Here is a 25,844-nt window from a genome sequence, read left to right on the forward strand (position 1 = left end):
TGGCCTATCCAACTTTAAATAATTATATAAAATAAGAAAAAATAAATAAAAATATTTTAAAAGCAGATCTGATATCTGCAAGTCTAAATCTATCATATATTTTAAAATTATAGATCTAGAATAAAGTTATTATAGTTGCTATTACCAGCGTTTTTCTTAATAGAAATATAGAATTACAGAAGAGTACTATATTCTAAAAATTAATACTATTATATCTTATACTAAGAAATTAGCCCTATATAAATTGTGGGAATCCTAAAGGAATTGCATATGCGATGCACCAACCCCAGTGGAATAGGCTTATCGCCATACTCTGCGTACCGTTAAATCAGATCATGTAATCTCAACCCTGTGCCGCAGCCTGTCAGGGAGCAGGTCATGCTGGCTTGGATACGCTGGACTGGAAAGGGAGCCGCCGTTCATATATATTCTTCACCGCATTGAAAGATCTGTTGGTAATTCATTTCTAGCAAATGTATGTCCAAGCATTGTGCATAATAATCCAGTCTGCATTGGTGTGCCACTAAGCAGCATGATCAGCGAAAGGGTAAAAAGAGTAGTCCTAAGACTAATGGCTGTTGTAAGTACATAAATAACCCTGAGGTAGCAGGAAACGTCCGAGCAAATAATTTGGCTAGTATTATAGAACAGCGATGTCAAGTGGCTCCCCGAATATCTTTACATAGACCTCGCTAAGGATCTCTGCATCAGTACGTAGAGTAGGAGATCTCCCGCAACTTTGGAGGAAACGGATCGTTCGTTTGAGTAGTCGATTGAGCCCATTCCGGTCCACCAACTCCGAGAGGCTTGACATGTAAGTAGCCGATAATACTAGCATATTGCTGAATTGACTAGAAAGTCGCCAGGAAGTTCAGCAGGGGACGTGATATGGTTAGGGATTTCACTCACGCATGGGCCAATCCGAAGATGTTGGTCACCACCGGTCGGCCTTCAATGGCATCAAAAGCCTGAGTACTCAGGATTGCAGATTCTACGCACAATTTGCACGCTCTTCGTACCTCCGGATTGAGGTCGTAATATTGGAGACGTGTCCACGGTCCTTCTGCTAGATGGGGGTCTGGACTTGTTACAGTTCCATCCGGGGCATTAACATCAGTTGGTAATTGGGACATATCATTAACTCCTTGCCCGTGCGCTACCAAAGGAGACGGTAGCAATCCCTCTCCAGATGTTGTAAGGGACGGTACTGGCATTGAGCGACCACACGGAGTAAGGCTGGAATGATGCAGGGCATAGTAAAGGAGGGGCCGATGGATTAAATACCGCGCGCTGTAATATTTGGCTCTCATCTGGGCCACATTGATGTCCGGAGATGGAGGATCTATATCCTTCCAAGTCATGGATTCTGGCAAATCTTTTCTCCACTGTTCGAGATTCATGCTCAGGATCCCCATTCTGTAGGCAGACCACTGGCCCTGTTTCCCTGCTACAAATAAGTTTAGTGATGCCAGGACTTACTGCTTACCGAGACAGACTTACTTTCAAAGGTGTATAAGTGACTATTAAGACGGTTCAGAATCCTTGTAAGATGAATCTGGGCGGAATAGATGAACATTCCCATGCTGTTCGAAGAAAAACCGTCCTGAGACAAATATAGAGCCTGACCCTTCGGCAACCCAATGCGTCCTTCGGAATGAGATATACCGCTAGCCGGAAGATTTAAATCGGCAAGAATATCGCTGCATCAATAGTTCGTTCATTCATTCTGAGAAGCCGATGAAAAGAGAAATCTGCTTACACTTACCTCTCCAGCTGCAGGCAGGTCCAGTACGCAAAGTCGTACATATCTTTCAATGGACTATCGCTAACCTGTTCATACCGTTTCCTGGGACTGGTTAAGAGCCTCACCATGGCAAAATCTTCAGCAGTTAGACAAGACATACGATCGAACAAGCACCTGGCATGCCCTGGCCGCCTGATTGATCCATCCATGACTCTGGAAAGGAAGTGCTAACTGTCCCACATAAAGCCCTGCTAGTAAGGCCGCTTGTACATAATGTAGCCCGTTCGCGCCTTGAAAACTCCCCAGAATCTGTGCCGCGTATATATAGTATGCCAAACCGGGCATGACATCCACGCTCTTAAAGTGATGATAGTCCCAGGACATCGACCTGTCGGGATCATTGTTCTGGTCCTTTACAGCTGCCGATGAAGAATAGTTATATCCTTCCCGTAACTGAAAGACTAACCCTGTGTCTTCTGATATTAGAGTACCGCGTATGGAGGGTTCAGAAGTCCGCTTGTTTTGGAGATCGGCGGGTGTGTCGGTAGTTAGACCAGGGATAGCTACCTGGACTTCACAGATACTGCCGAGTGCAAGAATAGAGAGGATAATGGCATTCTCCAGCGACTTATCAACATGCCGTCCGCTGAATCCTCCGGATTCTAGCCCAGGAAGGTAGTCTTTGACAGGTCCTGCACTGTATATCTCTTTCCATGAGCTCTTCCTTTTCACCCCATGTGGCAAGTTGTTGGTACTATAGCTATTCAACGTCTCTACCGGGATAGACGCATCGAATGGACAGTACTTGCGAATAAACGATTTGATTCTAGCGCTCATTTCGGTTGGACTGAGGAACGGATGAAGCTTATGAATGTGATTCATATAGCTCTGATAATAGCGACGTACGGCCTTAGCGTCTGTGCCGAATAATCCGTGTTCATCTATACCAGGATCCAATGCTTTCAGGTTGGGGCCAGTTCGGATAGAACCTGGATTATGTGGATTATTAGCAGATATACCAATGTTGTAATTGTTGTCCTTATGCGACTGAGATGTCCTTGATGGAGATTCCATGGCTGGACTCTCGCACGCATCGCGTTTTTGGCAACGGCCTTGGATGAAGCTAATTCCCCTTTCCTCTTCCAGCTCTATAATATGATCTTCATCGTACTCTCTCGGCCCAATAAGGGCCTTGATAGACGGCCATGAGAGCAGTTTGTTGCTTGCCATGGTATGATTAATAGGTATTGAACGATGACCTAGAACTTGGGTGCGCGATTTCGTCTCTGTCTCTTTGCGCTTCACGATCCTGGGCTTCAACAGAGAGCATTCTGAGAGCCGACTAAGTTGAGCCGAGGTTTCTATCTGAATTGCCGAGAGCCGTTCAAGCTTTTCATTCAGACCATCTTCCATATCAATTATTCGGTCCAGGAGAAGCTGGGTCGCCTTATCCTTCCTACATCAGCCATCAGTACATGCCGTTGAATCTTTACCGAAGGACTAGCCAAACTCACCTTTCCAAAATATTGCGAACACTGTCTCCTGCGTAGCCACACCTCAGATTCTGATCTTTGCAACGCTCACACGTGGGTCGTTTCTCGTCGCATTTGGTTTTATCTATTCGGCATTGGCGGCAGGCCTTCACAACGGTACCAAACATTACAAGTCAGTCAGATGTCTCGATATGCGCCGCTAATCAGCGTATTGTTGATTCAAGAGAATGATTTACCTCTTGTGCCCGGCGGGCTTTGGGGCGACATATTCCAGTGGTCTTGTTTTCGCGAATATTGATATTGTGCAACGCCGGAACTTGCTGCTCAGGAGTGAGTGTGGGATAATGTACCGGAACTTCGGTGCGGTGTTGATAACAGGATGGAGATTTGATATTGCTGTTCGAATCCTGGTCTGAAAATGGCACCCGCAGCCGATAACCGGGAGGTGTAAAGTGAGGCGTGGGCTCTTGTAGAGTGTCACTCATAGGGGTAGAAATTGAAAACGGTGGTGGAGCTCCTGCGGGGTTATGAATCATGTCAATCAGTCTCCCTTCCCGGCCACACAGGTCATCTTCTGAACGCTGCGACAGCTCTGGGACTGGCAAGACAGAGTATTCGTTGGGGAATAATGCAGCCTGAGGGACGCTGAATTGATGAGCGGTAGTATGTCTGTATCTGTCATCAGAGGAATATGGAGGGCGCCATGACTGCCTGTATACAGCAGAAACACAGGGCATACTATGCTGTCCGTCCAAAGTTGATACGCGGTGCATCTGAAATGGACGACCTGGCCTTGCTAATGTACGGTTACTGCTCATCCTTCTTGTCATTTATCAAGATCATTTCAGCCGCTGGAGGTCGGCGAATGTGGCCTGCAACTCCGGCTCAACGTATTCGAATCTGACGTTCAACTTAGCGTGAAAGCATGCAGTTTAAAGCACCAAAACTGCTCTGCGAAAGCGGGTTGCTGGTGGGTTCATGCGAACAAACAGATTTTCCCTTCGGGCAGAATGTCAAATGGTGTAATAATCCGATTATGGTATTCTTGCTTCGTCGTTCTTTGCTTGGAGGTCCCAATATCTTTAATGCCAATATGGTCTAAGGTGAGATTATGGAAGGACAGAGTGACTTGCGTTTCAATGGCTGGCGAAGAGGGCAGAGATTGTTTCGCGTCTGTGAGTATACAAGACCGAATGAGCCAGTGACCTTTCTGTATTTAGTGTATAGAGAAGCGGATAGTAGTGGGAATCGGCTGTGCAATGTTTAAGCGATCAGCGACCTGCACAAGCAGACAACGGGTTAGGATGAAAGATGGGATACAGGGGGCTCGGATGGAGTACAGAAGCTGATAAGGAAAAATATTGCAGGAAGACCTTGCTGGATGTGTATTAGGTGCGGAGCCTTACCTGAGGCGGCCGTGGGCCCATTCCAGTGCTAAACAGGGCGCATCGTCTATCTCAGATTCTGTTTCATCCCCCAATTCTTTACACCAACAGCACAGGACAAAAGAGCCTGAGGGCCTGCGTCTCAGAGCATACGTATAGTCACATATTCATGCTCAATCTAATACCGCCGGACCCCTTCTGCAAAGGGCAGAGGGTACCAGTGCTCGCACGCGGACAGAGGAAAGGGTACAATGAGACTGGGGTCAAGGTTTGATCGAATGAGGTCGACTGCACAAGGGCTATTGCCATGCGTCTTAGATGCCATTCGAGTCCCTGCGCTATACGTATCCCAATACCAGATAACTTAGACCGAGACCAGCGTGTTACCCTGTATTGGCCTAGTGTTTCAAGCCACCGCCCCCTCAAGTTTGAACGCTTTGGGCGACTCGCATCAGTTCTATAAGCTCCAGCCTCGGTCAGATTACTCCTGTCGGGATGGCTTTTCGATCCGTTTCATGGCGTCAATAGACAGAAGCCTGAATGTAAGTGCACTGACTCCTGTCTGGCCCCACTTTATATTTCGGACCTGGGAATGAACTTGACTGTGCCTTTGTACCGCGATAGCGAGGAACATGCCTTGTATCTGAAACACTGGTCCAAAGTTCTTAGCTGATTTCGATATTGGCCAGCCAGCGAGCTCCAACATTGAGCCGAACACGCATTGTATCTTCGTCTCCCTATTGGCCCGTTCAACCAACTGCCCTTCCCTTTTTGGCATCTGCCCAATCTGCAATCGCCAGAATTATTTTCGTACGAGCAATGTCACATTGTCTTCTATGATCGTGGCCTATGCATGTAGGCTCGGCTTGGGAATGGTTACTTTCCGGTTCTCGCTTTAAGCCCAGACTGTTTGAACACAGAATGAGTATAGTCTAAGCACGGATTTTGCTATCAAGTGCATAGCGGGAATTGTGATGAAGGGATCTGTTTGCTCTGTTTTTTTCGAGTCTCTAATGCATCCTGTCCCAGTCGCTCCCTTGTTTATTTTCCTAAATATCAGCCCCGATCCCACTGACTACATCGTATTATCCGGCTCCTCCATATCAGGGAAATATTTTTGCAGGCCTCGCAAACCCACTCCAAGCCTACGAACTCGTTGACTTGCTCTTGTCGTGCTTTTTCTTATCCGTCATGCTTACTTCGAGACAAGAAGAGATTAGAATCAATGATCTTCCTAACTCCGCCCATGCCGACGCATTCGATAGAGAGATCTGCGATGATCCGAGATCAGACACTCACAGCAGTAACACATGCTACCTTGCCTTGAATGGAGAAGAGTCCCCCTAGTTGCCTCCCTGACAAGACTACAATACATTGTGAAATCACACATGAAAGCCACCGTGAATTGGGTGGGGTGAAGAGCGTACTAGCAAGGATTCTTGTTGCCCCTGCGAGGATGCTCGAAAGGATATCCAACCTACGCCATGATGATGGACCATTTCCGCAAAAAGCACCTTACTGGTGCAAGCGAGGGTGGTCAGAATCGTAGTGAAGTACAAGCTTACGATCACCGTAACGCAAAAGTCAATCAGCAGCGACCAAAAGCAGCCTCTGAGAGATAACGAACACTATTATGTCCTAGAAAGTTGTTCCTTTATCAATGAGTAATTTTCATTATTTCAAGTTGTACTGATTACTTTTGTGAGTTTATGGAGACCCTCTTCGGCGTACGTTGGAGCATGACGGAGTCAAAACGCTATTTGGAAGTGATAAGCCAAGCAGTATATTCCAGTGGAATGAAAGATCTTTTGCCTTCTGAATCTTTCCTACCCTTCAGCGGTAGCAGGGGGGAATTAGTGTTGATTATTCGGCCCACGAGCGGGAGAAATTAGCGGGAGAGGGAGACCTGAAAATGATACAAGGTGACTACTGTTCATGAGCTGACGTTCCAATGAGACGCGCAGGTAACTGGCGCTTTTAGTGCTATACCTGGTTTAGTTGTTTTAAACCCCTAATAAGAATTTTGGATACTCCATGGGCGGGTTACATGGTTGCTAACGCGCTCCAAAACCCCGGGTGGGCGGATCGGGGTAGGCAGAAAACCCGACCCGAGCCCGCGGTTTAACAAGTCTAAGCAGGCATGTCAATGCGATGCACGCATATCTTATTGCTCAGTGTCATCTGTTGCATCCCCCTTCCACTGCCCGGGGCGATGTGGGGTCGGTGATGGCACGCTAGTAATTACCTGCCATGAATCATCGTTTCCGATACTCCGAATCTAACTCCGACTCGGCGAAAATGCACCCCTAACAGCAACTGGAGTGTCTGTATGATTCCGACGAGGGTCAATAGGCAATTTAGGATACTCCGGACTATATATACAACTATTTTCGCCATGAACACAGCTCGTCTACAAGTGCATACTTCACGGTCACGTATACTAGTCCATAATGTTCTACCTTAGGTATCTCCCATTCGTGGCCACCTCCCTTCTTGTTGCGAGTGCCTTCAGCCACGCGTCGGTAGCCGAAGACTTGGCTGTCCTTGCCGGACAGCACATCATTTACACCTATCCCGGCATCAGTCCGCCGGATGCCTTGTTCGATCTCCTGGATGAGGGCAAAGTCGGGGGCCTCATTCTCTTTCACGAAAATATCAACCAGACAAATTTGACGGAAACATCAGCATTGATGAGCAAATTCCAACGAGCACACGCCAAATCCCCTGCGTATAAGGGTTACCCACTGCCAATCATGATCGACCAGGAGGGCGGCTATGTGAAGCGTATTACCAACGGAGGACCATGGGAGTCTGCTAAAGAGATGGGGCTCGCTAGAGACCCTAGTCTCGCATCGTCGTACGGAGGCAGTGCTGCAGCTGATGCCCTTATAGCAGCCGGATTTAACGTTAATCTGGCTCCGGTATTGGATGTTTACCGCGAGGAGTCAAGCTTCATGAACTACTGGCAACGATCATTTGGGAATACATCCTCGCTTGTCACCCGTTGTGCGGTTTCTTTCCTCTCGGCTATGCGGAAAAAAGGAATTGCGGCAGCTGGAAAGCACTTCCCTGGAAACGGTGCTAATCCGGCTGGCAACGACACAGACGCCGGCGTTGTTACTCTTGACCTGACTCTCGACGAGATTCGAGCTGTGGATGAAATCCCGTACCGTTCAGCTATCCAGGCAGGCCTTGGTTTGATCATGGCCTCATGGAGCAAGTATATCATGGTAGATGACCGGCCGGCAGGATTGAGCAAGAAATGGCTTGAGGGAGAACTACGAAGTAGATTAGGATACAATGGTGTGATCATGACGGATGCGCTTGAGGCTGGAGCAGTAAAGCCGTATGGGGACTGGTCTACAATAGCGCTTCTAGCCAAGCAAGCAGGTGCAGACATGATTCTTTGTGCTTCACGAAACCTGACTGAGGGCCTGATGGCGACAGAAGGACTCGTTGCGGGGTTGAAGAATGGAAGCTTATCTAGAACAGCCTTGGAGGAATCATTCGAGCGAATTATGGCTTTCCGGAGTACCCTGCGAGCGGGATAGATTTACTAGTACTTACCTTTCTTAGGTAGATTACTGCAGTGATAGGATACTATTAGAACAGGGTAAACCAAACCACTAATGAAGACAGTTCATGGTGGTTCGACCAGAAGATTAGTGACAATAATATATAGCCCTAATCCAAAGTTTGTGAGGTTCATTGCCAAATGCCAAGAGCAAATGCATAATTAGTTCCAAGCAGCATATGATATGGTAATATAAGGACAAAATGCATAAAGTCCGAAACATTTCCGCTCATCTCTCCTTGTCGGATTCTGTTTCGTTGCGACACTATCGCCTAATGCCACCGCAACAGAAACTTTGAAAGCCGCAAAAACAACACATACACCGTCGAGGAGAGCTAAAAAATCATACAAGTCTATCAGAAGTATATCTCTGCTTCTAAAAATGTTACAGAGGTTATGCTGCTTACTCAGGTAGAGTCCCGATCAGCCGGAGTCAAACATGCCGACTTTCTGTAAGATCAACACTCGTATCCGTTAGAAACTACCGAGCTATACATAATGCGCATACTAAAATGGCAAAGTTACATTTGAACGATAAAAATGAATGATAAGCTTCCAGCAATTGCGGTCAACCGATATGCAAACCGGTTTTAGTACGCATTCTGTCTATCTGTTATCTCTCTCGGAGTAAACTGTAAGCTCTTCGCCGAAACTACAAAAGTAAGCGGGGAAACGTATACTACCATCCAAACACCCCGAGATGGTGCCTCCGAACGCAGCAGATCTATTTAGATATATTTAGGCATGGCCAGTAGCAATGGATGACAGAAATACCGAGGCCTGGTACAGTCTAAGTTGAGGAGAGATTTGAATCAGAAAGCCGCTCGCACATTTCATCATGAGAACTACTTCGTCTTTTGCTAGGCTTGCATTGGCAGTGGCCTCAATTGGTCTTGTCTTTGCTAGTCCGACAAAAAATAACGATGGGATACTGGTATATGGATCACCTGAGTCCGTCGGCATGATATCGGCCCCTTTGCACCAAATGGTCCAAAATGTTAGCGCATATACACATGCTGCCAACTATAGCAAGTTCTCGTACGACAAACTCCATCCCATCGAACCAGGGTCTGTTACCCTGGTGGCTCGCGACGGTGTCATCGTCAGCGAATTTGCCGTGGGTAAGAGAAATCTCTACGCCGATGTCAACGGCACCAAGCTACCTCGACACCTGCAGGAAGACACCACCGTGGATACAGTCTACGATATGGCAAGCCTCACGAAGCTGTTCACCACGGTAGCTGCTTTACGGGAACTTGACGCTGCTCGAATTGCGCTTAATGTAACCGTTGCAACTTATATACCGGAGTTTGCGACAAATGGGAAGGAGAACATTACTATCTTGGAGCTGTTCACGCATACAAGCGGTTTCGCTGCTGATCCATCGCCACCACTTTTCTCTGCGCATTACACGACCTATGAGGAACGCATTAATGCAATTCTGACGCAGAAAATTATCAATACCCCCGGCAGCACATACCTCTACTCAGATCTCAACTTTATGTCGCTGGGCCTCGTTATCGAGACCGTAACGGGACGTGCCCTAGATGATCTCATTTATGACTTCACCAGACCGCTTGAAATGACATCTACCTTCTTCAACCGCGGGAATATCGAAGGCTCTACACCCCTGTCACCCAACTACGACCGCACAGCCGTACAAGAATTCCAAATCGCAGCCCTCGGACCCCAAGAACCACAGCGTCCACAACCAGTGCACGGCACAGTTCACGACGAAAACGCATGGGCCCTAGACGGTGTATCAGGTCATGCAGGTCTATTCTCCACCGTGCGCGATACAGCGACATTCTGCCAGATGATCCTCAACAACGGCACATATGCAGGCCAACGGATCCTTTCTCAAACAGCGGTAGACCTGATTTTCACAAACTTCAATGCCAGGTTTCCGGGGAATGCTCGTAGTTTAGGGTTTGAGTTGGATCAGTATACCACTGCGGGACCGATGGCGAGTTTGCAAACTGCGAGTCATACGGGATTTACCGGGACTACGTTGGTGATGGATAGAACGTATAACACCTTTTGGTTGCATTTTAGTAATCGGGTGCATCCGTCTAGGGCATGGTCTAGCAATACTATTGTGAGAGAGGCTGTTGGGTATTGGGTTGGGAAGAGCTTGGGGTTGGATGTTGCGTTTCCTCTGTTGTAATGGTTGAGTGGAGGACGTACCGAATGGGATCCTGAATTCATGACTTCGATACACTTGTATGTACCCGAGGAATGTATTCGAATGCAAATACCTCATATATTACAGGATCCGCAGTATGAATCCCGATAATTTTGTTAAGGCAGATCCAGGAATTTCTAAAGGTTCACTACCATAAACACAAATATTCACCATTCAATATGGCATATTATCATCCATTCTCACAAGAGACCCGCGATCCGGAAGACCGATCCTATCAAAGAATTAGTCAATACTCTCCAATAAATGCAGCATGAAAGAAACCCACCATGAATCAACCCCGAGCCCTAAGTAATCCGATAAGATCCAGTCTGGTGACAGTGCAGGGGAGGATAACATATCTAAGGAATTCTCAGGCCGAGCGGGATCTGGAAGGCTGAGGATAGTGTCCATTGCAGATTCTAGAGCACATTTGGCGTGGCAGAAAAGCTGATAGTTGCCGTCTCCAGGATCATGCAGGACGCCCATGTGAGCAATGAGCACCGAGAGGTTCTGTATGCTGCGTCTTCTCAATGACAAGTCGAGATTTAAGCCGACACGGGACGATGGCTGGAGGAGATACCAGGCAATAGCACCGGCAGCGGGTAGAGCACAAGAAGCGACCTGTTATATCAGTACTCGGCATCAAAAAAAGCGAGCTTCCACTGCAACATACCCTCCATGCTAGAGAAATCAAGCCTGTTCCGGACAGCTGTTCACGCCTGACTAGAGCCTCAATAACCCATGAGAGTAGTTCACTAGCCTTGACAAACAAGGCACCAGTATCTTGAAGGCCATGTCGCGAAGCCGCCCATTCGATTAAAAAGGCGGTATTGAGGTAAAATAGACGAATTTGATGCAAGATGTCTACCTCATGGCAGGAGCGTCCTTTCAGCCATATATCCCGCGTTGGAATTGTCAGAAACGGAGGAAGATCTTTCCACGCATGGTCAATCTTCGCTTGAAGCTCACTAGTGAAATCTCAATATCAACATGAAATGTAGTATAATGGAGAGAGAAAATACCCGATTCGCTGTGGTACATTGGTAAGATTACGTCCAAGTAGAGTTTCTAAAGCATCTTCACGGATCATAGAGGTGATCATAGACCATCGTATGACAGCACTTTTTCTGATCTGGCCGAGTGTGTTCCAACCGTTTCGGTCCAGCTGTGCCAATTCCTGGTCCAAAGCTTCTCCTATTAGACTGTATGTATCCTCTTCGATGTCGAGAGGCATACTTGTATAACAGAACCGTTTACTCACCCGCGGAGGACGACCTAGAAAGACAGCAAAACTAATGTCGGATCCGTATATTCGTGCAAAGATTTGCTGACGTAACTGTGTTAGGAAGAATGGGAGATACTGTTTTTCTTTGACAGTCTCGTGAAGCCCATCTGCAAAGAGTGCGCTGGAAGCATGATTAAGTCTTCTCCAAGCCTTGAAACCTACAATACTTGTCAATGGAACTGAGCTGCTGTGAGGGGTCGTTGATCTTCATACTTTGATCACCGTAGAATATTGAAGCAAGAAGAAAACTCTCATATATGAAGATCATAGTGATATCATTCAATGTGTCCAAAGAATCGCAGAAGCCGACACACTTGTTGGTCAAATGAACAAGGTTTGTCCTCAGAAGTTGACGCTCCTCTTCTGTTTTGCAGGCTGGATGCGGGACTCGTATCTCGGTAGAAGCAATGCTTGTCTAGTTAGCGTCATATTAAATGAAAGCTAAATTTAGGAGTACGTACCCAGCTAGTGTAATGATTAAACCCACTGTTTCCCATCGTAAATTTGGCCCCGTGTACTGAGCGGCAAACTCTTCAAGAGTCATGGCGCTATGAATCGCAACGGGTTGGTTTGCCTTTTCGAACAGGCGTTGTGATAGTGCAAACGAGCTCGCCTGAGGATTTTCTGATTGTCGTATGATATCAATTTCGCTCGCCAGACTCTCAAAGAATGGGAAAAGTAAGAAGGTACCCAAGTGGGTTTGTAAACCACTGCCTTTCGCCTCGGAGAATAGTTGTCGAAAATCGTCATTAGCAAGATAATCAAGAAACGTCTCTAACAGCTGTACTCCTTCCTCGACCATCTTGGAGCTATCTGCCCGAAGTACAGCATCTCGTGACGACTGTTGGTCGTTAACATGAGGTCTGGAGGTATCAATTGTAACGGCTAAGTGGTCGCCAAGATTATCCAGCACTGTCTTGAGAGATGATGACCCTTGGTAACCTGGATTTGGATACGGTTTCATTTGAAAAGTGGCCACTGGTCTTTCAGGCGACAAGCCATTTGGCCCGCTTACTGGAAGTCTACTAGAGATTAGCTCTTTTCCTCAGGGGATGATGGTCGCCGAAGACTAGAAGCTTACGCATGATGTTGCTTAGAGACCACAATTGGCCTATGTCGCTTAAATGGATTCTTTCTATAGACGCACTTTTCAGTGATTTCACGATTGACGCAACGGGAGCATGCTGGACGCTTGTGATCACAAGCGAGTTTGGATAGACGACAGGGCTCACACGAGGGGATCCGAATGCGATTTCTTTCCACTGCTCGCCTGGTTGAGCTTGATGGTGTAGACATCTGTCATATCACGATATACAAGGGAATAGAAGCAATTGAGGTTCGATGTGTTGTAAGAAGTTGAGAAGATGAACCTTTATTCCGATTACTCCGGAATAATCTGACACTGCTAGCATTTTATTGGTGCAGTTGATAAAGTAGATAAGGCCCACTACAGCGGTTAGTAGCGGCCATCGGGCAAATACACAAATTATATTGCACGTCGAAGCAGCCAAACGGACACATTTTCTCCGCATTCCGTCGGGAAGGTGTCTATTTCCAACCTCGGCATTCTACGGGAGACTGCAATTCCAACTTTCCCTCGCGACTTCCTTCCATTTTCTCATTCGCACGTCGATCCAACTAAGCACTTCTAGGCTACAAGGTCCAAGCTTGACGCGATATTACATACGGCACTTCAACTTCCGACTTGTCAATATAGAAGATAAGTTTCTCGCTTCTTCTTGAAAGCCTGTAAGTCAGCCTCCCACTGTGACCGGATTTCATCCGGAAGAAGTCCAGCCTCAATGCCTTCCCGAACCAAAGAGCCACCAGTCAGCACATCCACATCGTACAAGCCAGGTTTGGAACCAAATAGCCAGTGGAAACTTTGTGTGGTATTTCCGAAGCCTGTGTCGTTGCCGCCGACAGTATAGAGATGTTTGGCGCTCCAGAGCAATGATACTCCAAGGAAAACTGGATCAAATTCTTCATAGTCACCGATGGAATCGAGAAAAACATAACTTTGAAGTCCACAAACGGTCTGCGACTGAAACTTTGATGTTGTCGGGCTGAAACACGCAGAACGAAAGTTCGTGTGAGGGATATTAAGTGCTCGCATTTCGTCAGTCCATGAGTCGTTCGTGAAGGAGCCCCCGAGTAACTGCAGCTCGTCAGATTTCAGACTTCACTCTTTTGACGTACGCAATACTGTACCTCAAAGGGTCGAGTAGTTCCACGCCCCTCGGAAATGCTGGTCCCCTCGAACATGCAGGCACCAGGGTAGATCAAAGCTGTCTCCGGAGTGGGCATGTCTATGATACCGCATGTCAGCAGTACTCTGCTATTGATAATGAGCTCGATCACTTACTTGGACTTGGCATGACCCATGGAAGATGAGTATCTTTCCATGTCATCGATCGCTTCCACCCTTTCATTGGAATGACCTCTAAGTTCAGGTGCGAACCGTTTGCAGCTTCGTGAATCCAATTCTCTCCAACAAACATCGATGCCAATTCACCCGTTGTCATGCCATGAGCCTGTGCAATAGGACGCCGTCCCACATAAGATGCATAGCTCTCATTGAGTACAGGGCCGAATGCATTCAATCCTGTGATAGGATTTGGGCGGTCTACGACCACAAAGCTAGCATTTGCAATGGCTGCAGCCACCATTGTGTCATACATGGCCCAAGTATCTGCTCACCCTTAGTCAATTTGGAGTTTTTGAACATCTATGAACTGGACTGACATGTGTAAAACCGAGCTCCTACATCTTGTATATCAAATAGTACGGTATCCGCTTCAGATTCCTTGATATAGCCAACAAGTGTGCTCGTGTTGACATTATACGCATCCTAGAACAGGGTGAAATGTTAAAGATATATCGGGAGAACCTTTTGATGGAAATAAACGTACATAAACCGTTAATCCAGTTTCTGGATCAATAAACGTCCCTTCTGAGCCCCCAGCTGGGGCTGTGCCCCTGAAACCATGCTCAGGACCCATGACACCAACGAGGTCAACGGCGCCAGAATTAAACATAACGTCGATCCCAAGTTTTAAGTCCGGAGTCACACCCGTCGGATTAGTGAGTACGATGACTTTTCTACCAGCTAGCTGTGTGTAGTTGCTTTCGAGTAAAACATCCAAACCGGTTTTGACTGTATGTGTAGCCCATGACACTCGACAGAGAACGGCGAATATAGTAAGAACCTTCATCTTGACCTGCTTGACGAGCTAAAAAATCGTTATCACCAACACAAGAAGGGTCCAGCTTGAATCTTGCGTATGAATGTAGGTGCGTCTTAAATCTCATTAGGACACCTGGAGGGATTGTTTGACATTTATATATTGCGTGCTTCACTTACATAGCACTAGCGCGCGAGGATATAATACTAAGTTGCAAATGAAATGGCCACTCCGGGCCTAAAACGAGAAGGCTCAATCACTGATAGAAGCCTTTAGGCAAATGATACCTAATGTTGGGTGGGTCTTCCTTTACCCCGACATCACCCCGAAAACACCCCGCGATAACAGCACTACATTCTTTACGCTAACTCTAAAGTGTCAATGTTGCATGTTTCAAGCCGACATCCGATGCTCACCAACTATCTGATAGACTTTCAGGGACCTGCTTAGCTTGTGTCCCCAATGCAATGCTAATTCCATTGCTACAAGGCAGCGCATTTCCTAAGGAGGGAAGTCTCAAAGGCGAAGTGCCTGTTTCACGATTTATCGAGCGGCACACATGTATACCTAAACCCTATATATACACTACAGCATGACAGATCAAAGTTGACAAGGCCTGTTTCTTTCATCATCATGGAGTATATCGAGAATGATTCGGATCTTGTTGATGAACGAAATACACCGGGCCTCCAGGACGATAATGGGTGCATTTTTATATCCTAATGTCGACGAACTTCGATTAGTACCAAATGACATAGCAGATATTTGCTTCAGCTGACTGGGAAATTATCAAATGAATTTAGTTGGGTCACAAATCAGGATGATAACAACTCTTATGGCGAATAGATAACTACACATGGTTCACTCAGCATCAACATGAATGAACTCGTTTAACTTAGTAACATTCCTTCGCATATCCTACCGCAGACCGCCTTCGACATGACTCCTAGATATCTTAAGGCACTTAGTTGCTAAATATATATATCGACTTATCTGCTACGGAAGGTTGACCTCTTAAGCCTTCTCAGCCCCAGGAACTCTGTTCGTGAGCTTGCAATCTTCGATTGACTTACAAAACTTCTCCTATACATGACAACCACGTCCAACTAGTATGACGACTAGTCATGGTCCAGTTTTGGAAGCTTCACTAGGGAATGCAGGGCCAAGGTATCAGACGTATCCAGTACCTTGTAGAGTTAATATGTGGAAAATATACCGCTAACCCAAAAAGGTTTCATGACTACCAGATCAGTCTTAAACAGCCATATTTCCAAGCTGACTATTTCCATACTGCATGTAATATATATGATAATGCTGCCTTACAAGTGATCCCAATAGTACAGTGACGATCGATAAGTTTCTATGTCTATATTGCGTTTCCAGGTGGTCTCGCCAGCTATAACAGAGGATTTGTGATCTCACAATTCGGCAGAGGACGAAGAGTATGCGATGCTAGTAAGTGTTCGACTCCGACCAGTGCTGCATTGGGGACAGCTTCCGTATAGCTAAATCGGATGTTGCGTTTGGCTAGGGCAAGTTGAAATATGGTTTGATAAACACTGTGAAGCATCACTCCTCCAGAGAGAATGAGACCAGATCTTGACGGGTCGACATAACCACGCGATTGAGGGTCAAGTAGACGGGTAAGAGTGTTGTCGACGAAACGGGATACCTGTTGAGCAATGATGCCCACTGCCTCGGCATCTCCAGAGCCAGCTAAGTCCAGAATTGTTTGTGCGATGCCTGCGATTCGACTCTTGGCGGATTTGTCATCGCTCGCCATCAGAACGTTGCTCAGGAGGTCAATACCCAGAGCATCATCGTTTCCTTCAGACGAGTATTTAGAGAAGATGTTCACTATCTTTAATTCTAGCGTGCTGAGGCCGGATTTTTGCCGAGCAAGTCTGATATTGTCTAGTGAGAACAAGGTTTTCCGGATAGCTTGTCTTCCAATCGCATATCCGGCTCCTTCGTCTCCAAGAAGATGACCCCATCCACCAGTGCGCGCAACGCGCCTTGGTACTATATCATCGTTGCTATAAGCATAGCGGATGGCGATGCTACCGGTACCAGCTATGACGACCAAGCTCGAGGAGATTTCTGGGTGTCGTGCCATAGCTGCAGCTAGCAGGTCAACGTCGTTTGTTACCCGCATTTGAATCGGCTTATTCAGATTTAGTTTCTGTGCCACTGCTGCTTGTACACGTTCTCGCATCCCTGGACGGTCCATTCCGGCACTTGCGATCCAGATTGAATCGAATGATTGGCTGTGATTTGCAATGGATGACAGCTGTGAATCTGCTGAGCCATTGATGCCGTTAATATGGTTCGTTGATTTGGGAATGTTCCCGAATGCTTCTCGTGCAGCTGTGACTATCGCATTTACCGAGGCTTCAAACTCGCCATCAGTCCTCCTATTGTTAGCATATATCTGAAGGCCTAAAAGTGGAGTATGAGGGCTCACAGATTACAAGATCCAGCAACGGCTTTCCCTAAATTCCCGCTTGTATCTCCTACTAGGGCGGCACATTTTGACCCTCCACCATCAATACACAGAGCTAATCGATGATGTTTTAATCCATTTATCAGAGGTGTCTTGACTGAAGCCTTATCCTCGGTCGCGATAGCCTTGGCGAGAACACCTTGAGCAATTTCAAGCTGCTCCCGGCTTTCTTTCACCGAAATCCCTTTATCTGCGACAAGAAGTGCAACTTTGACTCTACCACCGCAACGGGCGAGCAGATCATCCAAGTCTTGATCAGTCATGGTTGAGCATTGTCTGCTAACTCTCCGGAGGATATTTCGCGATCGTTGCTTGAGTTTCTGATTTGAAGCGATAAGATCGACCATCTGGTGCAACTAGATATCAGCATTCATGTCCATGGTGGGAACTTTTTGACTAAAGATCTCTCACCATATTCCCATATGTTTTCCCGGCCTTGATCATAGTGCCAGTACTCAGCATATTTAATACCAGCTTTGTGGCAGTCCCCGCCTTCAGTCTCGTACTCCCAGTGATGACTTCTGCGCCAGGTAAAGGTGCAATCATAATATCAAGGTTGCCGGATTGACCCATTTCTGACGGTGATACGCAGGCTACTCCAAGTGTGAGGCAGCCCAAGCTCTTCGCATACTCGAGTGCACCAAGGACGTAAGGCGTACGGCCGGATGCCGCAATTCCGATAATGCTGTCTTGTCCGCCATTAAGATTCATCGCGGCAAGGTCGTCTCTGCCTGCTGTGATGCTGTCTTCTGCTCCTTCTTGTGCCTCACGGATGGCGGCATCTCCTCCAGCAATCAAGCCGACAAATTGTGTCGGGGGCACCGCAAAGGTAGGTAGTATCTCGGAACTGTCCAGTATTCCTAACCTAGAGAACTCATTACTTGGTAAGACTTGAGACTCAGTTTCGTCATGTCAGAAATACGAACCTGCCGCTAGTTCCTGCTCCGACGTATATTACTCGCCCACCAGCGCGTACACGAGGAACTAACAAGTCTATTGCAAGCGCAACGTCTTCCAAGCATGCTGTAACACTTTCAGCGACTGTTTTGTCTTCATCATTGATCATGGTACACATCTGGAGAGTCGAAACCCTGTCGATATTGCTGGTGTGTTCATTGATTGCCTCGGTCTGTAGGCCCGATAGATCCAAGGCATCCTGTGCCATATTTGCAAAGCCTGCCTTTCCGCGATTGACTGCTATGTGCTTACCTTATCTCGGGGTCTCAAGAGATATTTTGGCGTCACGGATGCGGGATCTTATATCAGAACCTCGGCATGAATCCGCGAAAATTTTATCCGGTGTGTCATTTCGGCGAGATGTTATTTTTATTCCATTGAAGTGGGCCAGCCGGTTGAACATTGACACAGAACGTTGAGTTTTTATCGAAAATGAGTTTAGAAGACTTCACCACGCCGAGAGGTGATCGCCCACCCTTTACCTGCCACTAGTTTGCGGGGTTGCTGCCCAGCCGGAGAGAAGAGATCGCTTGGGCCACTGGTGCAGCTCATTTACACCGAATATAAACTATATGCCCACACTACCCCGATGACCCCGCTCTATTCTCTTTTTGTTGCGGCGTTAAACCTTCTTATCTCCAGATCAGACAATATTTGTCAATTTATTGGTCTTACAGGCAGCCTCAATTGGCCTATCTGTAATCTCCTTACTCCGAGTGGACCGACTACATGTTCCATGTGGCTTTGCACGGTTAAGAACCTGGGGTTAGCGATATGGTGGAGCTATAATATGCCCTGCGCCGAGCAGTTCAGGGTGGATGAAACTTCATAATTTTTCTGGGCATCAAGCACCAGTATTTAACACTATCTCTTGACCAGTTCGAGTACTGTGCAACATTTTTCACCATGTCGTCGACAGTCGCTGTCGAAACATCTCCGTCGATGATTCAACGCATTTATAGAAATTCTTGGTTTCAGATCCTTCTAATCAGCTTAATTTGTTTCTGCTGCCCTGGTGTAAGACATCTCTTTATTACTATGCGCGGCTTGGCACGATGTGAACAATGTACTAATCAAAATCAATTGCTGTAGATGTACAATGCCCTCTCCGGCTTGGGAGGATCCGGTCAGGTCGACCCAACTGTAGCAGCCAATGCTACAGTTGCCCTAATGTCTGCCACTGCCGGAACCGCTCTGTTCGTCGTGGGACCAATATTTGAGCGGGTTGGGCCTCGTGTTTGCCTTCTCCTTGGCGGATGGACATATGCCCTGTATTCGGGTAGCTTATTGAATTTCAACCGTAAGTTTTTGTTAGCGAGACAAAGAAACGGGGACAGGATTGACCAAACGCAATTCTAAGATGACAAAAATGGAGCGTTTGTCATTGCGTCCGGTGCTCTCCTGGGTGTAGGCGCCTCGTTCTTATGGGTATCCCAGGGTGCAATTATGACAACCTACGTTCCCGAATCTCAGAAGGGACGAGCCATCGCCGTGTTTTGGATCATTTTCAACCTTGGCGGCGGAGTTGGCTCTCTCGCTAGCTTTGGCCTCAACTTCCACTCCAAGAGCAGCACCATATCGGACGCAACGTACATTGCTCTGCTTGTGATTATGCTGGTCGGGTGGGTGCTGGGACTTTTGATATGCACTCCATCAGCGGTGCGAGTGAAAGGGATACAGACAACTGCAAGTGAGAAACCAAACTGGCGACAGACAGCACGACTTGCACTACGCACAGTATCTGACTGGAGGGTTATCTGCATGTTGCCTTTGTTCTTCTCCGCGAACGTGCCCTATTCATACCAGCAAAACGAAGTGAATGGTATGAACTTCAACATCCGAACTCGATCCTTGAATGGTGCACTATACTGGATGGCTCAGATGCTAGGTGGCTTGATCATGGGCTGCTTGCTCGATATGCCATGGCTGACCCGCCGATGGCGTGCTGTGGCGGGCTGGGTAACCCTGTTCGTGACTGGGATGGTTATCTGGGGCGGCGGCTACAAATTTCAGCTTTGGTCTACGCATCGTATAGCACAAGGACTGAAACAAAACATCGACTATACGAATGGAAGTGTCTCTGCAGGCCCCATCATCTTGTATATCTGCTACGGAGCATATGATGCCCTTTGGCAGTCTTTTTGTTACTGGTTGATTGGTGCCCAGTCGAATTCTCCTGCTAGAACTGCTATAATGGTTGGTGCTTATAAGACCTTTCAGTCTGCTGGGGGTGCCATGGCGTGGAGAGTGAATGCCTTGAGAAAGACGGCCATGACCCAGTTTGCTATGGACTGGGGTCTTTGTATCGGTTCGCTACTGATTGTCGTTCCTACCGTCTGGGCCATTACCTCAACAAATGTTGGCGAGGAAGATGTTGTTGCCGAAGTGGCTGAGGAGGAGGATGTGAAGCAACCTTTACCGTGAATCTAATTTGTGGATCGGAGGATCATCCGAAAGTAAACAGATAGAGGGCGATAATTATGCCAGACATAGTAGCTAGGTTGAAGCCTGATGGGGAACCTCAGGCTGCGTAATCTATCACAGCATCAGATATTGTCGCGAATGCATTGACTTGCAACGAACACTCATATTTTTCAAAATTGAGAATGGCAAAAATAATAAAATGCACTTTAATTATCCACAAAGTCGTTTCTCCACGCCACAGGCAACCTACCGTGACTTCTCAAACGTGGAAGAAACCGATAGCGCTCTCTTGTTCAATTGGTGTCGCGTCGTCAAGACAGCTTGCAAGCTGTAAGTTGGAATAATATAGGTAAATATCGAATGGGTGTCCATTGAAAAAAAAACTCGTTGTTTGTCAAGCAGAAACATTGCTCAAAAAAAGCTTCTCCAGTTGTCCATTTTTGCCCAGGATGCTGGTGCGGGTCTTCTTGCCATATTAAGCCCCGTAGAACGAACGAGCTGACTCGCTATTATAGATAGAGGTCTCATATATATATATATATATATGCTCATATATATATATATATATATGAGATACCAATACTACTGGAATAGGATAAAGTAATTGTAGTTGCCATTGCCATTATTTTCACTAATAGATGAGTTGTTGGAGTGGGTCAGGTCACATGACAACTAATACGAGGGTCACGTGAGGAGCAGGTCTTACATTAGGGAGGCACGTGGTCATTTCCGGTTGACTAATCAACACAATCCAACCAGTCTGTGAAGGTCTAGTGTCGACGTAAATGACACAGTCTACTTGTACTCTAAGCCTCCTTCCTGTCTTGTCCAAAGTGTTACTTAGGGACCATGACGCCACCGTCGTCTGAGCTGAATGTCATTGCAGTAAGTCCCTCTTTGACAGCCAATGCACCGGTCATTAATCCATTAGACAGTGCCAGAGGTGCAGACTCAAAAAGGTATATATAATCACCCCACACATATTATGCTTGATGGTTAAGCACTCATCTACAGATTCGATGCGAGAGACAAAAGCCTGCTTGTAAGCAGTGCCGTCGAATCTCTGCCGATTGTATATATGAACCGCCTCGCTATGGCAAACGGTATGTCGTTAAACATACTGTTCCAGATTGTAGTTGACATGAACGAAATATAATACAGCAAGCATGGTGCAATTTCCGGATCCAGTGGAAATACTCCTGCGCCTTTAAAGGGCTCAAAGATTCCTGATATTGTACACCAATCAGATGTCTTGCAGAAGACGGCCTGGAATACTGCAGCCTCGCCCGTATCACGACTGTCAACTAACATACCAAACTATTCATCAGGCAATCCGCTGTCTTCAAGATCGTCCAAGTTAAATACAAGTTTGTCCCTTTCCCTCTCCATGTGTTTGAACTTACCAACACGTCGTATAGAGTTGTATGCTTCTTCTGCCAGACGGGTGAACTTGAAGGGATACAAGTTTCACGCGAACCCGGTGACAAATGCTTCCGATGTTGAAATCTTCATCCCTTCGCAAAGAGCCGTATCATGGGTGCAAAGTATGTCATCTGGGACCCCTCAATCGAGAAAGAACTAACTGCCGGACAAGCCCTTTACGACAACCAAAGCACGCTGGGGCTACTACTACCCATCAGCAAGGATATCATGCTTACAATACCATCTATTATTGACAATCCCTATATCCAAGTGGATGTTCGCGTGCTCATTCTCTACTACGGGGCTCTAAACCAGGGCATGTTACTTAGTTCCGACCTTAGTCCCTTGGATAAGAAAGAATATTCTTTGTTTCTTTATCGCACAACCTTACGGCTTATGGAAGAGTGGCAGCTTCAAGATCAAGCAAATGAACTAAGCTTACACGTCGCATTTTGGATGGTCAGTACGATTGTTTCATTTTCTCGCCTTGGTTTGTCTGCGTCATTGTACCTGTCATGAAACATACTAAAGGAGATGAGGAAACAGTCTCATGAAGCTTACTGTCAGCTTGACTTCGACCTTTCTTACAGGCTGCACGTTTGTGCATGCGAAATTGCGCGGGATCTTGGAATCCTGCAACTAGATGCGGAAAATCCAGTTCCTTCCTCTACATCCAGCGAAATTTTCTCCCGGTCGCCTGACAATCTGCGATGGCCAGGAGATAATATGGGTAAAATCCATCGAGATATTCACAGGATCTACTTCTGGCACATTCTCATCACAAATGACTACTCATTCCAGAACCATCTTTACCGGCCTGGCAGCATTGACGCAGGGACATGGAAAGTGGGCCTGCCTGATTTCTCTTCCAGTCTGTCCCTGAGCAATATCAATCGCGATACTGAAGTGTATTTTCAGGTCTCTTTGCGTATATCACTCATAGAGATGAAATACTCCGAGCTGGTGCACGGTAGTCCTTCGTGCAGGTCTGCTGGCGGCTTTCTCGACGACGCCGGACACGTCAAATTGAGGCAACTTTTGCTGGAAATTGCCACTGTACTCTCAAGGTGGCAGGTTGTGAGTAACCACATCCTTCTTTCTGGTAATCATGCGCACCAGTCGCTGACAAAGCACAGGAGCAATTGTTGATGCAGGTGACCTCCAAAATTAATGCAGGCTTCTACGCCATTTTGATTTGGCGCACAACGTCCATGATAAATTCGTTCCTTCGGACCCAGCCGTATAGCTCTAAATGGCCGATAGAGCAAGACACTATCCTCGAGCACGAGGCCGCTCATAGATCGGTCAAGGCTTTGCAACGATTGTTCGCCTTGCATGTCAATGAAGGCGACCTTTTTTGGATGTTCTGGTAGGGTAGATTCGCATATGAAATTTGAAAATGGTTAGGATCTTGCTAAGCGATACATTCTTGCAATTCCACAGGCACCTTAAATGCTTTTTTACACCTGCTCTTGGTGTTCTTTTTGGAAGTATTCTCACCTCCACCACCGAAGAAACCGCCGCGTCCGATCTAAGCCTTCTATCAAGGGCACAGTCAATCATCAGCAGCTGCGCTAACAAGCGCCATGAGCTGAAGTCTCTAGAGCTCTATATTAGAACGCTGAACCATCTCCTGCAGCTTGAACTTCGTCAGCCATTTCCCTCCCTTCTTCAACCACGCATACAGGCTTGTTGGGAAGAACAGCGCTACAACGACCGGTTTTGTCAAAGTCCGCGACGGGACCAATATCGGAGCAAACCATTGGATTCCGGGAATTGCTCACCAGGCCCCCTGGCTCCTCACTTACTCCATGAAGATGAGCTGGGGCTTTTACATAGATGTGGGATTACAGCGACAGAGCTGTATCACGATCCCTACCGCGAGGTCTTAATCATGCAAAAAATGTTATTGACTGAGCCGGACCCGCATCGTCAGTGGTGGGTATTCGAGACTCAAACATAGGCAATAGAACAGAGCTGGGTTTTCTATGTCAGGTGTAGCTTGGCTTTAAACGTCCATTGATTCATATTAGAAGATTCTAATCTCCGTACCTGGAAGCTATCGAGTTGTGGACGAGGCCTTGGCTTTTATACAAATGCAAAGAGACTCAGATAAAGGAGCGTCAGGCGATAGCACTCATACACACGGCCACTTAAAATGCAATAACAAGTCTTCAACATATAGTGACATGTTTATTGCAGCTATGCTTCCTCAGTCTCTCCTATTTTTACCACATACTTCACTGCAGACGCCAAACCACCCTTCAGATCGTTCAACGCTGCTTCGAGTCCATTCAAACCACCCGCCTTGACTTCCACGGGATGCCCAGAGAACCAACCACCAGCCAAACCCCTCCCAAGGAATGCGAAGAAAGCGGCACCGAATTCTCGGTCCTCAATGATCTTTGTTGCGGGGGGGTCTGCATGCAAGGAACCAACCATAACACCCTCAAGCACAACCCCAGCTGGTATTTTTGCATCGTCCTTTGGAGGCCAAACAGCAGCAATTTTTCCCGGCGCTGCCAAAGTTGCGGCGATGGTATTGTATGTACCATTATCAGCAATGGCATCAAAAGCGTGGTGAATGTCGGCGCCCTTCGCCGCGACGTTGATCTCGGATTTAATTGTCGCCGTATCCTTGTTACGGTAGTCGATAATCACATCGCCTTTTGCGGGGTCGATCAAAGTTTCAACGTAGGAGGAGCCGTTACCAGCGATCACAATGAGTGGGTGGATATTGGAGAGCTTAGCAAGTTTCAATGCAAAGGAGCCCACTGCTGTCGACCCTCCATAGACAACCAAGGGAAGGGGAGTCTCTGGAGTCTGCGGATTCCATGGAAGAGGAAGCTTCAGGCATTGGTACAGGGATAGGGCAGCGGTTGCAGCTGCGAGCGGGATTGTGGCAGCCTCTGGGTGCGCATGCATAGTTAGCTGTTTGCCATTGGACAGTATTCCGAACCCTTTTTTTCGCGGGGACATAAAATGAGTGGAACAGATTGCTTACCCTCAAAGTCGGTCGACTCAGGAATATGAAATGTCGTATACGCCCACGCGATCGCATATTCCGCATATCCACCATGCGGCGTGAACATCTGATGCAAAGCTGCAACTCGATCGCCTTTTTTAAATCCAGTCACCCCCTCACCTACAGCCTCGACGTACCCTGAGATATCGTCACCTTGGTTTGATGGAGGGGCATTGCCAAGGAAGAAGAGAGGTAGTTTCCAATCCTTGGGGTTGAGACCAGCTGCGACAACACGAATGAGGAGCTGGCCTGGCTCAGGGGTAGGAATGGAGGTCTCCTGAACCAAGACGCTCAGGTTGTTGGTCACGGTTGCTTCTTTCATATTGTCGTGTTCTCTTTTGGAGGGAAATGGAGAGGAAGGAAATGCAAGGAGTATTTCGAATGTCCACCGCTGTTGTTAATCATTCACTGGAGGCTTAGGCTCCTTATATACCTGGGTGTAGTGTGCATGCTCTTCTGGCATGATTGTTGATTTGTCATAATGATTATGAAGCATGGAAGAGGTTGCAGATTCTATCAAGAGACGGATGGGCTGTGATAACTATACTACTAATTGCCTCATATCCAAATTTACTGGGATTCGCACAAATCACAATGCAACCCGGAGGGTCCACCTTACAGAATGTTCAACAGAAGATTGCCGGAATGAGCTTGGCAAAGTC

General features: G+C 47.0%; 8 protein-coding genes across 8 annotated transcripts; 4 read left to right on the forward strand and 4 right to left on the reverse strand.

Annotated features, from left to right (window-relative positions):
- Positions 1-905: 905 nt before the first annotated feature.
- ASPBRDRAFT_667326 (fungal specific transcription factor domain-containing protein) lies at positions 906-3,974 on the reverse strand (the record flags this gene model as incomplete). Its single annotated transcript, XM_067628781.1, has 7 exons — positions 906-1,447; positions 1,501-1,700; positions 1,766-1,846; positions 1,905-2,733; positions 2,833-3,200; positions 3,259-3,341; positions 3,474-3,974. The coding sequence occupies 7 exons, from the start codon at positions 3,972-3,974 to the stop codon at positions 906-908; spliced, it is 2,604 nt and encodes an 867-aa protein (XP_067473038.1).
- A 2,866-nt stretch (positions 3,975-6,840) lies between these two features.
- On the forward strand, positions 6,841-8,180 carry ASPBRDRAFT_667331 (putative glycosyl hydrolase). The gene has a single exon (XM_067628782.1). It carries the CDS (start codon positions 7,073-7,075, stop codon positions 8,171-8,173), a length of 1,101 nt encoding a protein of 366 aa, XP_067473039.1. The 5' UTR covers positions 6,841-7,072; the 3' UTR covers positions 8,174-8,180.
- Positions 8,181-9,034: 854 nt separating this feature from the next.
- On the forward strand, positions 9,035-10,363 carry ASPBRDRAFT_60254 (serine hydrolase domain-containing protein; the record flags this gene model as incomplete). Its single annotated transcript, XM_067628195.1, has 1 exon — positions 9,035-10,363. The coding sequence occupies one exon, from the start codon at positions 9,035-9,037 to the stop codon at positions 10,361-10,363; it is 1,329 nt and encodes a 442-aa protein (XP_067473040.1).
- Positions 10,352-14,881, reverse strand: ASPBRDRAFT_79618 (uncharacterized protein; the record flags this gene model as incomplete). Its single annotated transcript, XM_067629465.1, has 12 exons — positions 10,352-10,613; positions 10,668-11,002; positions 11,055-11,349; positions 11,404-11,824; positions 11,880-12,076; positions 12,128-12,688; positions 12,771-12,962; positions 13,433-13,824; positions 13,878-13,975; positions 14,032-14,358; positions 14,412-14,517; positions 14,579-14,881. 12 exons carry the CDS (start codon positions 14,879-14,881, stop codon positions 10,556-10,558), a joined length of 3,285 nt encoding a protein of 1,094 aa, XP_067473041.1. The 3' UTR covers positions 10,352-10,555.
- A 1,206-nt stretch (positions 14,882-16,087) lies between these two features.
- On the reverse strand, positions 16,088-18,737 carry ASPBRDRAFT_164676 (putative glucokinase regulator family protein). The gene is made up of 4 exons (XM_067619538.1): positions 18,281-18,737; positions 17,766-18,219; positions 17,316-17,701; positions 16,088-17,262 (listed from the first exon to the last, which is right to left on the reverse strand). The coding sequence occupies exons 1-4, from the start codon at positions 18,517-18,519 to the stop codon at positions 16,248-16,250; spliced, it is 2,094 nt and encodes a 697-aa protein (XP_067473042.1). The 5' UTR covers positions 18,520-18,737; the 3' UTR covers positions 16,088-16,247.
- Positions 18,738-19,253: 516 nt separating this feature from the next.
- Positions 19,254-20,735, forward strand: ASPBRDRAFT_139375 (putative MFS transporter; the record flags this gene model as incomplete). The annotated part of the gene is made up of 3 exons (XM_067619087.1): positions 19,254-19,328; positions 19,404-19,611; positions 19,672-20,735. The coding sequence occupies 3 exons, from the start codon at positions 19,254-19,256 to the stop codon at positions 20,733-20,735; spliced, it is 1,347 nt and encodes a 448-aa protein (XP_067473043.1).
- Positions 20,736-21,497: 762 nt separating this feature from the next.
- On the forward strand, positions 21,498-24,240 carry ASPBRDRAFT_437898 (Zn(II)2Cys6 transcription factor). The gene is made up of 9 exons (XM_067625058.1): positions 21,498-21,620; positions 21,667-21,694; positions 21,750-21,838; positions 21,897-22,102; positions 22,154-22,279; positions 22,330-22,616; positions 22,704-23,234; positions 23,294-23,526; positions 23,601-24,240. Exons 1-9 carry the CDS (start codon positions 21,610-21,612, stop codon positions 24,118-24,120), a joined length of 2,031 nt encoding a protein of 676 aa, XP_067473044.1. The 5' UTR covers positions 21,498-21,609; the 3' UTR covers positions 24,121-24,240.
- Positions 24,179-25,504, reverse strand: ASPBRDRAFT_189720 (zinc-binding alcohol dehydrogenase family protein; the record flags this gene model as incomplete). Its single annotated transcript, XM_067620170.1, has 2 exons — positions 24,179-25,066; positions 25,162-25,504. 2 exons carry the CDS (start codon positions 25,502-25,504, stop codon positions 24,360-24,362), a joined length of 1,050 nt encoding a protein of 349 aa, XP_067473045.1. The 3' UTR covers positions 24,179-24,359.
- Between the last annotated feature and the right edge of the window lie 340 nt (positions 25,505-25,844).

The sequence above is a fragment of the Aspergillus brasiliensis genome, assembly GCF_001889945.1.
Source record: "Aspergillus brasiliensis CBS 101740 unplaced genomic scaffold ASPBRscaffold_29, whole genome shotgun sequence".
Lineage (NCBI taxonomy): Eukaryota > Fungi > Ascomycota > Eurotiomycetes > Eurotiales > Aspergillaceae > Aspergillus > Aspergillus brasiliensis.

Bases quoted from the DNA above. Each gene is read 5' to 3' on its own strand.
- ASPBRDRAFT_667331 (XM_067628782.1), top strand. From the start codon at position 7,073: ATGTTCTACCTTAGGTATCTCCCATTCGTGGCCACCTCCCTTCTTGTT.
- ASPBRDRAFT_437898 (XM_067625058.1), top strand. The intron at 22,617-22,703 runs GTCAGTACGATT...ATGAGGAAACAG, and splicing joins TACACGTCGCATTTTGGATG to TCTCATGAAGCTTACTGTCA. The intron at 23,527-23,600 runs GTAGGGTAGATT...GCAATTCCACAG, and splicing joins GACCTTTTTTGGATGTTCTG to GCACCTTAAATGCTTTTTTA.
- ASPBRDRAFT_164676 (XM_067619538.1), bottom strand. From the start codon at position 18,519: ATGGCACAGGATGCCTTGGATCTATCGGGCCTACAGACCGAGGCAATC. The intron at 17,702-17,765 runs GTGAGAGATCTT...TAGTTGCACCAG, and splicing joins GGAAAACATATGGGAATATG to ATGGTCGATCTTATCGCTTC. The intron at 17,263-17,315 runs GTGAGCCCTCAT...TAACAATAGGAG, and splicing joins GTTGCTGGATCTTGTAATCT to GACTGATGGCGAGTTTGAAG.